We start from the raw sequence: 13638 nt of genomic DNA on the forward strand, positions 1-13638 counted from the left end.
GGAACTGTACACATAGGGTTACCTGATATTACTATTGTAAAATCTGGACCCATGGCCCCCCCCCACCCCCAGGCCCGTCCAGTTCCACCCAACCCCGCCCCATTCTGCCGCAGCCTCGCACCCCCAGCCCCACGTCCTCAACCTATTCTCATGCTCAGAGCCACATCAGGAGGGCATGTGACGCGATGATGTCACATGTATGTTCACAGGCACGTGGCGTCACCACGTTGCATGCGCAGGTGCCTTCCTGATGCGGTCCTGAGCTGGAAGCTTTTCAAAACCTAGACAAAGTGCTGGATTTTGAAAAGCCGACCGGATGCCCGGATATGTCCTCTAAAAAGAGGACATGACCGGGTAAATCCAGACGTCTGGTAACCCTATGTACACATCAGTCTGAGATAATATACTAAAATTTATTAAAACAAATCAAAACAGTCTGTATTTCTTGCTGGTTCAGAATATTGCAACACAGACTGATATTATCTCAGGTTGACGTGTACAGTTCCTTCTCCACTTTTTTTCTGTTTGCTTGCTGTGGGGTTTTTTTTACCTTGTTTTTGGGGTGTACATGACAGCAAACCTACCCTCTCTAACTGAATTCCATATGTATTTTTCATACAGTTCTTCACTGTCAGTTTAATTTCCATCCTATAAATTCACATAGAATTTTTCTTTTTTCAACCATCTTTATTTTCTCTTCTTTATTAATTTCCAGGTACTTTAGTTAGATTGTGAGCCTTCGGGACAGTAAGGGAATTTTTTAAGTACCTTCTTACTTCTCATTTCTAATCTTAATGTATATTTTCTTCAAACCGCTTAGAACCTAACGGATGTAGCGGTATATAAGAAATAAATTACATTACATTACATTACATTACAAACACACAAGCATTTCTACAGGCAGAGCCTTTTCTAAAATATCACTCGATTTGAGTACATCTTGACCTGGACGTCTCAATTAGAGAATGACACGGTGACAAAATTCATCACCGTTCCCGTCCCCGCGGGAAATAATCCCATGTCATTTTCTAGTGTCTATTTCAACCTCTGTCCTTCTATACCAGCATTATTCAAAGCAAAGCTTGCGGGTCAGTGGTTGTGCCCAATTATACTCTGATTCTTATGTGAGCCAAGGATAATGAAGCCATTGTGACATCATTGATGTGATTGGCTCTTAGGCACTGGTGGAATGAGGCATTATGACATCACAATATCTGCTCTGGATACCAGAGACTGTCATTCTGTAGTGTCTGTTTCAACCTCAGTCCTTCTACACCAGCATTCTTCAAAGCAAAGCTTGCGGGTCAGTGGTTGTGGCCATTCATACTCCGATTCTTCCCTCTCTCCTTAAAGAATAACATGAAGATGGTTTCCCGCGGTTATCCGCGGGGACGGGAATGGGGATGAATTTTGTCACCGTGTCATTCTCTAGTCTCAATTCCATTCGCTGCGTTCTGCTGTATGCAAAATGGCACTTGAAGGAAATGATAAACTGCTATACTTACAATAAGCCAGTGTTTTTAAGTACAGTATTTTATTTGAAAACGTAACATGGCAATTTACAATCAAAGAAGAATTTCATACATTCTTCTTAAAGAATTTTTATGTTTCAAGAATAAATGCAGTATCAAACTGAGCTTTCTATAAGATACAAAAAGCATTTGATGCCATCTGCTGGTATTGATAGAAAGCTGCTTTCTATGGGTCTTGTTCAATATCTGTTCATGGTAATGAAGAGAAATAAAACAGATCAAAATGAGAAAATAAGGCGATATCTTTATTTATTGGACTTATTTAATCCATTTTGATTAACTTTTGGCAAATAATGACATATATCAGAATATGTAAGTGAAATATTTTGTCCATAAGTATAAAAATGTATTTCTGAATAAGGCCCTGTATCCAGGGGCGGCTCAAGGCAATCTGCTGCCTGAGGCTAGGGATGAGCTGGTAACACCAAAATAGGGGTGGGGCAAGGGCCGCCCCCAACTATTAGCAGCAGCTTCTTAAGGGTAGTAGCTTCAGTAACACAGTAAATGACAGCAGAGCCTCATACACCACTCCTTTTAGGCCAAGTCACCCATGTTTAAAGCAAAACAATAGATCTTTCCAGACAAACTCAAAGAACCATGTTTCTCACCACACATACTTTAACCTGCTTATCAACAAAAACACAAAGGAGATAGATGATGCTCAAACAAGGAGCAAAATGAGAAAGAAAGCAAAACAAAAGCTCAGTTTAACACACCATAATAAAATTAGTTATATGGGAGCTGATATTCCATCTCCCCACAACCTGCAAATCAGGACTAGAACGTTTCTCCATGAAAGTCACCATACCAAAAAAAAAAAAAACAACCCTGATTTTCATTTTATCTGAGCAATAGCAGCACAAAGTTCTCTACTACCAGGCACATTGTGAAATACAAAACCTAAAAAGGGGCTCCATATTTTGTACTGAATACAGTACAAAGACTCCTGTAATTAATATTTCCCAAAGCTAACCTTTTTCAATTCATAAATTCAAAATAAAACACTTTATTCTACCCTAATATTGTGCAAAATATAAAGATAGCAGATGTAAATTTGATAAAACTGAGGAATAGTAATCATCACTTTACAAATTAACAAACAGAAATAAAACAAATGGGAAATAAGATATCATTTTATTGGACTAATCCACTTTTCAATTAGCTTTCAGAAGCCAAATCCTCCAGATCAGTACAGTATACTACTGTTAAGTTATCTTGTCCTGACCTGAGGAAGGGAGTTTGTTCAATAAAAAGATTGCCTTATTTCCATTTCCTGATTATAAACTTTTATCAATACAGCTACAATACTACTTTATTCTAAAGCAACATAAAAATCTATTTTCCACTTTTGTTGTTTCTGGTTTAGTCATCTTCTCTTCACTCTTTTTTCATACAGCATCTGTACTCTGCCTCTTCCATCCACTGTCTGCCCTTTCTCTCTCTTCCATATGGCATCTTCCCTCTTTTTATGCCCCTTCCATATACTGTCTATCCTGTGCTCCTTCTCTCCTTTGTACATGATTCATTTCAGCTTCACCCCCTCTCCATTTTTCTCTCTCTGTCTCCCCTATGCTCTGGCATCACTGTCTTCTCCTTTCCTTCCTTCATTATAATTCCACTCCCCAGTCTGCTATCTCTATCTCCTTTCTTTCTATTCCCTTCCCCCATGCCCTGGCATCTCCTCCCCTTCCCTTCCAAATATCCCTCCTCCTCCATGATCTGCTATCTCCTATCCTTCCTTTTCCTTGGTCTTGCATCTCTTCCCTTGCCTCCCCCCATGCCCTGGCATCTCTCTCTCCCCCTCCATAGTCTGATATCTCCTTCCTTTCACGCTCTCCTTTCCCCATTGTCTGGCATCTCTCTTTCTTCTTCTCTCCCTTCCCTGGTTTTCCTTCTCCTTCCCGTCCTCCTCTCCCTAATTGGGTGTAGCATTTCTCTCCTTCCGTCTCTCTCTCTTTGTCACACACACACACCCCATCGGCAGTTCAGCCTTCACAACTCACGGCTTTTGCTGGCTTTGGGCCTTCTTTCTGCCAGGCAGGACCTGGAAGGCCCCGCGCCAGCAGAGCAATGAATTGTGAATGCTGCCACTGCCGAAGAAGATCACGATGCTGGCCCTCTAAGCCCTTTTGGGCTGTAGCCGGGGTGGATCACTACCCCCACTTACCCACCCCCAAGTTCAATATCAGACACTGTTGAGCGAGCGGTATCTTGCTGCCAGTCAGCATACCTGCTGGTCAGCTTTCTCTTGCATTCCCCTTCCCGTCATCTAATATTTTACCCTCTTTCCCCCCCCATGCTACCTTCTCTCTCAGTTCCTTTACTTCTTTCATGAGGGATTCTAGCTGAAGATAGCTTGCACATGGATCCACTCCCTCTGCTTGGGTAACATTTTCCATCTACACAGAGAAAGAAGCTGTAACCTGGCAAACAGCTTTGGTGACACGATGTTTCCCAGCCATACTGAAGTTGCAGTAGTACTCACACCTGATGAAAAAAAGAAAGAAGAAAAAAATCCTACCAAAGCAATACCCTGTTCCTAATTGATTGAAGAGCCTATAAATCAAAAGATCAGCTCAGGAATGGATGGTAACTGGGGAGGTGGGCAGGAATTAAACACTCAACAAAGACTTTCCTCAACTCTTATCTGTGCCCTAATCTGACATACCAGACTAAATCACTTTTTATATAAAAACCCTAACAGAGACTCTTTTGCCTAAGCTAACTTTGCTGAAACAGTGTACTGAACTAAAAAAGTAAAAGAGAAGGACAGTGAAATAACCTACTAAAGCCCAAATTTTACTTTTTTCCAAGTTTGAATGCCAGCAGGTAAGATATTCCAATGGAGTTTTTCTTCCCCTTAGCAGATCCTTACTCAGCATCTCTTCAGGACAAGAAGCAGTTGAGGATTAGGTTACCTTTTTGCTAGCTACACTTCTAAAATGAAAGTAATGTCAGCTATACCTCCTGGATGAGCCACACTGCACTGATCCTGACCTTTTGACTTTTCCCTTTAATCCTGCACTATTGTTTATCCCATACTTAGCTCAGGGCAGAGAAGCACGGCTCTGGTCCTTGAGAGACAGACGCAGATAAGATTTTCAGGATACTTAAAATATGTAACTTAGCCAAGTTATTAAATCATATATGTATAAATATTAAACATGAATATTTACTTTTATATCCACAACCATGAGAAGTTTGGTACCCTTAAGGACCAGAATTGTGCATCCCTGGTATGGAGCCAAAGCTTCCATAGGATTTAGTATATCCTCTAAAATCAGGGATTTCCCTGATGAATATAAGATATTTATGTATTTGCACACATTGGAAGCATGCATATTTGTTGTGGATATCCTGAAAACCAGGCCTGTAGAAGTTAGTATCCATTATTAAGGTCAGAGCTATATCCAGGTATTTTTGCATCTAAAGCAGGCAAGCATATTTTCATACATCTGCCTCCTATTTATTTTATTTATTTATTTATTCATTTTTTTATATCGTTCTCCCAGGAGAGCTCAGAACGGTTTACAGTACTCCCCCGAAATTCACGGGTGTTCTATTCCAGGAACACCCACGAATTTCAAAACAACCACGACTACAGTTTAGGAGCTGATCGAAGGCAGGAGAGGGCAGCTGGGGCGCCAGCAGCTGCTGAAAATCATTCTCTGGTATTTTCCGACCCCCTCTTCCTGGTACTAAAGTCACGCTACACCAATCAGGAGTTGCTTTGACACGCCAGATAGCGTGTCATAGCAGCTCCTGATTGGTGTAGCCTGACTTTAGTACCAGGAAGAGGGGGTCGGAAAATACCACGAACTACTTAGTCTGCTATTCGCGAACTGTGAATTCATGGGGGTTTACTGTACATGAATTTATTCAGGTACTCAAGAATTTTTCTCTCTCTCCTCTTCCACTCCCTCTCCCCTTCATGGTTGGTAAAAGGATAACGGCACACTCCCTGGCTTTTCATCAGCTACCAGCTTTTCGGAGTAGACACCGAAGAGGGAGTGGAGAATATGAAAAAGGATCTGCAAAAGTTAGAGGAATGGTCTAATGCCTGGCAACTAAAATTCAATGCAAAGAAATGCAGAGTAATGCATTTGGGGATTAATAATAGGAAGGAACCGTATATGCTGGGAGGAGAGAAGCTGATATGCACGGATGGGGAGAGGGACCTTGGGGTGATAGTGTCCGAAGATCTAAAGGCGAAAAAACAGTGTGACAAGGCAGTGGCTGCTGCCAGAAGGATGCTGGGCTGTATAAAGAGAGGCGTAGTCAGTAGAAGGAAGAAGGTGTTGATGCCCCTGTACAGGTCATTGGTGAGGCCCCACTTGGAGTATTGTGTTCAGTTTTGGAGACCGTATCTGGCGAAAGACGTAAGACTTGAGGCGGTCCAGAGGAAAATGATAGGAGGCTTGCGCCAGAAGACGTATGAGGAGAGACTGGAAGCCCTGAATATGTATACCCTAGAGGAAAGGAGAGACAGGGGAGATATGATTCAGATGTTCAAATACTTAAAGGGTATTAACGTAGAACAAAATCTTTTCCAGAGAAAGGAAAATGGTAAAACCAGAGGACATAATTTGAGGTTGAGGGGTGGTAGATTCAGGGGCAATGTTAGGAAATTCTACTTTACGGAGAGGGTGGTGGATGCCTGGAATGCGCTCCTGAGAGAGGTGGTGGAGAGTAAAACTGTGACTGAGTTCAAAGTAGCGTGGGATGAACACAGAAGATTTAGAATCTGAAAATAAGATTAAATATTGAACTAAGGCCAGTACTAGGCAGACTTGCACGGTCTGTGTCTGTGTATGGCCGTTTGGTGGAGGATGGGCAGGGGAGGGCTTCAATGGCTGGGAGGGTGTAGATGGGCTGGAGTAAGTCTTAACAGAGATTTCGGCAGTTGGAACCCAAGCATAGTACCGGGTAAAGCTTTGGATTCTTGCCCAGAAATAGCTAAGAAGAAAAAAAAAAAAAAAAAAATTTAAATTGGGCAGACTGGATGGACCATTCGGGTCTTTATCTGCCGTCATCTACTATGTTACTATGTTACTATGTGTGTCATATTTTGCACCCTGGACAGCTCTCCCTCTTGCTTAGTTATGGCTCTCATTTTGTTTAAAGGATCCTGGTACTTGGAGCTTTACACATATCTTGATTGTTGATTTTTGCTTGTAGAGTTTTACTTTCCAATAACAAAACATGTTCTTTTCAGCATCCACAGATTCAGAAGGAGTCCCAGTATATCAAGTATTTATGTTGTGATGACTCGTGGACTCTGCATCAATGGGTAACTGGAATAAGAATCGCTAAGGTAGGTCAAAGCAGGACTGTCCTGAGGGCTGTGCGAGTGGTGTGGCCGCGCAAGGCACAAAGGAGATAGGGGTGCAAAAACTGTTCTGGGTCTATTGTCTCCCATGTAGTAGTTGTAGCATAGTGGGAGGGGTGGGGGCACTAGAGGGCAGGTCCCACAGGTCATGATTCTGGCCCGAAACACTTGGATCAAGGCACCATCCCCATGCCCTTATTGCTCTAAATCATAAAGGATGAAATGAAGGGCCATCATTAAGACACTGTTATCAAAATAAACACACAGCATGGCCACATCTATTCCCATCAGTGAGGAATCCAAGGTCACCTGCAAAATTGGGTATACCAGATACCAACACTAAGGCGTTCTTTTACTAAGGTGCGCTAACCGAACAGCGTGCGCTAAACGCTAACGCATGCGTGTTTAGTCTATGGACGCGTTAGCGCTTAGCGCGCACTATTCGATTAGCACGTGCTAATCGGTTAGCGCACCTTGGTAAAAGAGGGGGGTAAGGGCCTCTTCTATCAAACTGCGCTGGCAGTTTTTAGAGCAGAGAGCTGCGCTGAATGGCCCGCGCTGCTCTCGACGCTCATAGGACCTCTATGAGCGTCGGGAGCAGTGCGGGCCATTCAGCATGGCTCACCGCGCTACAAACTGCCAGCGCAGTTTGATAGAAGAGTCAGAGCTACGACAAAAAAGATTCTTTTTTTGCCCTGCACCTAATTAAGGCCAAACCTTAACTTGCACTATTTAAAACTTGGGCCTAGTAACCCAGTTAAGAATTTTTATGGCACTGTTCTGCTAATTCTTAATCCATAGTCTTTTTAGTGATATAATTAAACAGGATCCACCAAAGAACAAGGAAACAAGAAACCCCATGAAAAACAAAGTCCAAAAAGTGGGGATGGAACAATACCGAACCACCAGGGATAAATTTCTCTCTTGATTGCTTAGATTGTAAGCTTACTCAAGCAGGGACTGTTTACTTTGTACAGCTCTGCGTAGCACTCTAAAAATAATTAATAGTAGTAGTAATATATTTGCGGAATCAAGGGGTCCTTTTACTAAGGTGCGTTAACCGATTTAGCATGCACTAAATGCTAAGGTGCCCATTATATTCTATGGGCACCTTAGCATTTAGTGCACGCTAATCTTTAGCATGCGCTAAATCGGTTAGCGCACCTTAATAAAAGGACCCCCAAGTTTCAACAATGAAGAATTCTTCCAAATACACTTTATTGATATCTCAATATAGTGTATTTGGAAGAATTCTTCATCGTTGAAACTTGATTCCACAAATATTTTACTGGAGCCAGCATTTAAATGTTTTATTTACTTATTTGAAGTGTTTGTTACATTTATTACTTACATAGTCTAATTATTTACTCTAGACAGTCTGCAAAATATGAAGCCTAACATATGTGACTGCATCAATTAAAGCAGTTTGCATTAAGCTAAAACCCAAAACAAGGACATATGTTCTTATAAAATCAATAGATGGCTACCCAAAAGCACAAAATCAAAAAGGGCAATAGAAAGAATAGGTCAACTAGGCCTTTCAAAGGCCTGTCCGAGAAGTAAAGTATTCACCCTTATTACTGTATAAAGATTAGGCATTCAGGTCCAATAAGAAGCTCAGGTGGGGGAAAGACAGATGTTCCATAAGCTGGGAGCAGTAAAAGGAAAAGAGTTTTTTGATGCTTGCTACCAGAGCACACTCTTTCATAGGAGAGACATAAAAATGGGCATCCCTAATGATCTGTTAGGTTCATCTCCTCTGATAGCTCAATAAATTTTGTCCAGCATTTTACATGTTGACAAAAATAAAATTGTGGAACACGTAGACAAACATGATTTAATGAGACGGGAAATCTTGCCTCACCAATATGCTTGACTTCTTTGAAGGTGTGAATAAACATGTGGATAAAGGTGAGCCGGTTGATATAGTATATCTAGATTTTCAGAAAGCTTTTGATAAAGTTCCTCACGAGAGGCTCCTGAGAAAATTTAAGTGTTTTGGGATAGGTAGCAAAGTTCTGTTGTAGATTAGGAATTGGTTATCGGATAGAAAACAGAGGGTAGGGTTAAATGGTCATTTTTCTCAATGGAGGAGAGTAAACAGTGGAGTGCCGCAGGGGTCTGTACTGGGACTGGTGCTATTTAACTTATTTATAAATGATCTGGAAATTGGAACGACGAGTGAGGTGATTAAATTTGCAGATGACACTAAACTGTTCAAAGTTGTTAAAACGTATGCGGATTGTGAAAAATTGCAGGCGGACTTTAGGAAATTGGAAGACTGGGCGGCCAAATGGCAGATGAAATTCAATGTGGATAAATGCAAAGTGATGCAATTGTCGCTAAAACTGTGAAAACAGGTTTAGCAACAGTCGCTGACTTTAGTGCATCTAGCCCTTAATCCTCCATTACCCCAGGTATAAAATAAGTACCTGTAAACCACTTTGAATGTATAACCACAAAAAGACAATAAAAAATTCCCTTAGCTAAGTAGTAATTCAACCACTCTAGTAGTATCTGTTTCACTTGAGCACACTGCTGGACACATTCTAAGCATTTTGTCTTCTTTTTCCTTTCAAGTATGGAAAGACGCTATATGACAACTATAAATTTGCAGTGCAGCGGATGGGGCTGGCATCCCGCTGGCCAAACCTTTCCAAAGCAGATCCAACTGTCACGGCCAGATCATCCTCTTCAGGTAGTGTAACATAGATGGATACCAGCAACAGACCTTTACTTAAAGGTAGGGTTACCATATGGCTCCAGGAAAAGGAGGACGGATTGAGACATTCGGGTTTTACTTCCATTGAATGCAATGGAAGTAAGTAGGACAGATAGAGACATGTGGGTTATGCTTTGATTGAAAGCAATGAAAGTAAAACCCGGATGTCTCAATCTGTCCTCCTTTTTCTGGAGCCATATGGTAACTCTACCTAAAGGGACACCCATCAGGGTTGCTGTAAAGGGAGCGATAAGAAGGACCTTAGAGTATCAATGTTGCGCCTCATGTTGCTTTACTACTGATTGGGGTTTAAAACATTTTGGAAAGGTTAGGGCAGGGCTGCCCAAGTCCGGTCCTTGAGATCTACTGGCAGGCCAGGTTTTCAGGATATCCACAATGAAAATGCATTAGAGAGATTTGCATACCAAGAAGGCAATGCAGGCAAATCTCTCTCATGCATATTCATTGTGGATATCCTGAAAACCTGGCCTGCCAGTAGATCTCGAGGAACGGACTTGGGCAGCCCTCGGTTAGGATATGTCTTCCCAAAATGCGGGTAGCAACTAGGGAATGACATAAGAGCATAAGAATAGCCTTACTGGGTCAGACCAATGGTCCATCAAGCCCAGTAGCCCTTTCTCACTTTGGCTAATCCAGGTCACTAGTACCTGGCCAAAACCCAAGGTGTAGCAATATTCCATGTTACAAATACAGGGCAAGCAGTGGCTTCCCCCATGTCTTTCTCAATAACAGACTATGGACTTTTCCTCCAGGAACTTGTCCAAACCTTTCTTAAAACCAGCTACGCTATCCGATCTTACCACATCCTCTGGCAACATGTTCCAGAGCTTAACTATTCCCTGAGTGAAAAAAAACCTCCTATTGGTTATAAAAGTATTTCTCTGTAACTTCATCGAGTGTCCCCTAGTCTTTGTAATTTTTGACGGAGTGAAAAATTGATCCACTTGTACCTGTTCTACTACACTCAGGATTTTGTAGACTTCAATCATATCTCCCCTCAGCCATCTCTTTTCCAAGCTGAAGAGCCCTAACCATTTTAGTCTTTTCTCCTATGAGAGGAGTTCCATCCCTTTACCATCTTGATCGCTCTTCTTTGAACCTTTTCTAGCGCCACTATATCTTTCTTCAGATGTGGTCGCACCAAGGAGCGATACAGGGGCATCATGACATTCTTAGTTTTGTTAACCATCCCTTCAGTGGCGTACCTAGCATATGTGACACCTGGGGCCCATCATTTTTTGACACCCCCCCATCTATATGAAAAATATAATTTTTACTAGCAATCCACATATCGCACAACAAGAGTGTACCTAGGAAAAGGTAGCATCTTAAACACTGCAGTGAGCACTAGAACACCAACACATACATTGTAAAACTAAACAAGCCAGATCCTGCACAGTCAATTGATCCTGTACAGTCGATGCTATCAGAAAGCCATGTCCCTTTCATACACACAAACAGATACACCCTCACCCAATATGGAATAATCACACAAACTAAAAATAGAAATATGTAGACAAAAGTTAAACTGAACTGCCAAGAAATCAGACTCTGCATACAATGCAACACCACAACACCACAAAAACGGTAATACATGTCCTCTAATACTGTGCAAAATATAAAGACAGTAGATGTAAATTTGAAAAAACTGATGCACCACTTTACAAATTAACAAATAAAAATAAAACAAATGATGAGAAATAAGAAAATACCATTTTATTGGACTAATCCCTTAAGCTCGGTCCCTATCCCCACAAACCATCTGATTCCATCCACACAAGCCTTGAATTGTTTTATATTGAACTTATTATATTAAAGTATAAAAAGAAACAATATTCTGTACAATTGTCAATTTATAAATCAACATCTTCTCCCCACTCTCTCTTCCCCATTTCCCTTTAGCGTCCTCAGCCCACTCTCTCTCCACTTTCCTTCAGCGCACGCACATAAAAACAAGCAAGTAATTTTATATCATTTTCATTCTATTCATTCATAGAAAATAAAGTCTAAATAATGCCAGTCACTTAACAAAACATGATTTTACAAAAATAATTCCCTGCACAGTCAAGCCTGCAAGGATTACTAGATGTCTTTCAGCAGCTCCCCTCCCTCCCTCCCCCTAACTTTCGTGGCCAAGTCAAAATGATCTAGCAAAAATAAAATTTTAAAAACACAAAGCACACTGTACGCAGAGAAAATGTTAATTATCATTTACATTCCGCGGGTTTTCAAAGAGGTCAAGGCAGATGACTTTATGCAATGTCACCTCAGTAACAACTATACAAAAATAGACAAATATACCCCTTCCCTTTTTACTAAACCACAATAGCGTTTTCTAGCGCAGGGAGCTGCGCTGAATGCCCCACACTGCTCATAGGCTCCCTGCACTAAAAACCGCTATTGCAATTTAGTAAACGGGGGCCATAGTGCAAAATATAGACAGCATATATAAATTCTCAAAACGGACACATTTTGATCACTAAATTGAAAATAAAATCATTTTTCCTACCTTTGTTTGGTAATTTCATCAGTCTCTGGTTGCACTTTATTCTTCTGACTGTGCATCCAATATTTCTTCCCTTCTTTCAGCCTCCTGTATGCTTCCTCTCCTCCAGACCTCATTCCCTCCCCCAACTTTTTCTTTGTTTCATCCTGCCCCCCTTATTTCTTTCTGTATGTCTGTTTTTCTCTCCATGCCCCATTTCTTTCTTTCTTTTACCCTGCCCCCTTCTTTCTTTCTCTCTCCCCATGCCCCCGTTCTTTCTCTGTTTGTCTTTCTCTTTCTACCTGGCTGGCCCGAAATGTCCTCTCCGACATCAGAACTGACGTCGGGAAGAAGGCTTCTGGGCCACGATTACCAGTAGCAGCAGGGAGGTAAGAAGGAGAACAGCGACGGCAGCAGACAGGGGAGGATTTAAATCGGGCGCCCATCTTTCCAGCTGTATGTCCAGCCCTGGCTCCTCCCCCCGCTCTAGCTATGAGTAGTAGAAGGAGCTGAGAGTGATGCCTTCTTTTCTCTTCTCCCCCCAATCAGAGCTAGAGAATGGACTCTTCTATGACTCTCCCCGCCCCAGACCATTCTGACCAATCAGCACTGAAAGGGATTGAAAACCGTGTGTCACTCAGCCCTCGTCTCTGCCCTTCTCTCCCTCCCTCCAGCGCTGCAAGAGGCCAGAAAAACAGGTTTTTGGGTTTTTTTCCACGCAGCAGGGAGGGACAGGAAGCGATCGCCTGTCCCGTTGTCCCCGCGCACAGCTTCGGGATGCTGTCCCTGAAAACGGGACATTTCGGCATCCCAAAGCTGTGTGTGGGGACAGGGGATCCAAAAACGGGACGGTCCCATTCAAAACAGGACGTATGGTCTTCTTAGTTATATCTGTCACTTTGTGCAGGTTATACTTTCAAAAATACATGGGGAGTGTGGCACAGCGGTTAAAGCTACAGTCTCAGCAACCTGAGGTTGTGGGTTCAAACTTAACAAATCCGAAACTTCACCTCACTCTACTAGAAGAGGAAATGAACAATTCTCTTGCTGAATCTCAGGTCTGAGATCATACACTTGTTGGTTGTGGGTTCAAACCCACACTGCTCCTTGTGACCCTGGGCAAGTCACTTAAACCTCCCATTGCTCCAGGTATATTAGACGGATTGTGAGCCCACAAGGACAGACAGGGGAAAATGCTTGAGTACCTGAGTAAATTCATGTAAACTGATCTGAGCTCCCCTGGGAGAACAGTATAGATAATTGAATAAATAAATAAAAAACCATAAGAATACCCATACTAGTTCAGACCAGTGGTCCATAAAATCCAGTATCCTGTTTCCAACAGTGGCCAATTCAGGTCACAAGTACCTGGCAGAAACCCAAATAGTAGCAACATTCCATGCTACCGATCCCAGGGCAACAAGTGACTTCCCCCATATCTGTTTCAATAACAGACTATGGACTTTTCCTCCACATCCTTTCACATTTTCATTATAGAATGAGTCCCTGATGTCTTTGCAAAGCCTTGAAGTTGCTACCACATCTTCTC

The 13638-nt window shown here is 42.0% G+C and overlaps 1 protein-coding gene across 4 annotated transcripts in view; it reads left to right on the forward strand.

The window, feature by feature from the left end:
* The window catches only part of APBB1IP (amyloid beta precursor protein binding family B member 1 interacting protein), a 267594-nt gene that overhangs the window by 224687 nt on the left and 29269 nt on the right, over nucleotides 1–13638 (forward strand). For all 4 annotated transcript variants that reach the window (XM_033931405.1, XM_033931404.1, XM_033931406.1 and 1 more), the window contains 2 exons: nucleotides 6748–6846; nucleotides 9442–9559. In XM_033931405.1, coding sequence (XP_033787296.1) covers nucleotides 6748–6846; nucleotides 9442–9559 — 217 coding nt within the window. The remainder of the gene's footprint in view (nucleotides 1–6747; nucleotides 6847–9441; nucleotides 9560–13638) is intronic.

The sequence above is a fragment of the Geotrypetes seraphini genome, chromosome 2 (genome assembly GCF_902459505.1).
Source record: "Geotrypetes seraphini chromosome 2, aGeoSer1.1, whole genome shotgun sequence".
Taxonomy (NCBI): Eukaryota; Metazoa; Chordata; class Amphibia; order Gymnophiona; family Dermophiidae; genus Geotrypetes; species Geotrypetes seraphini.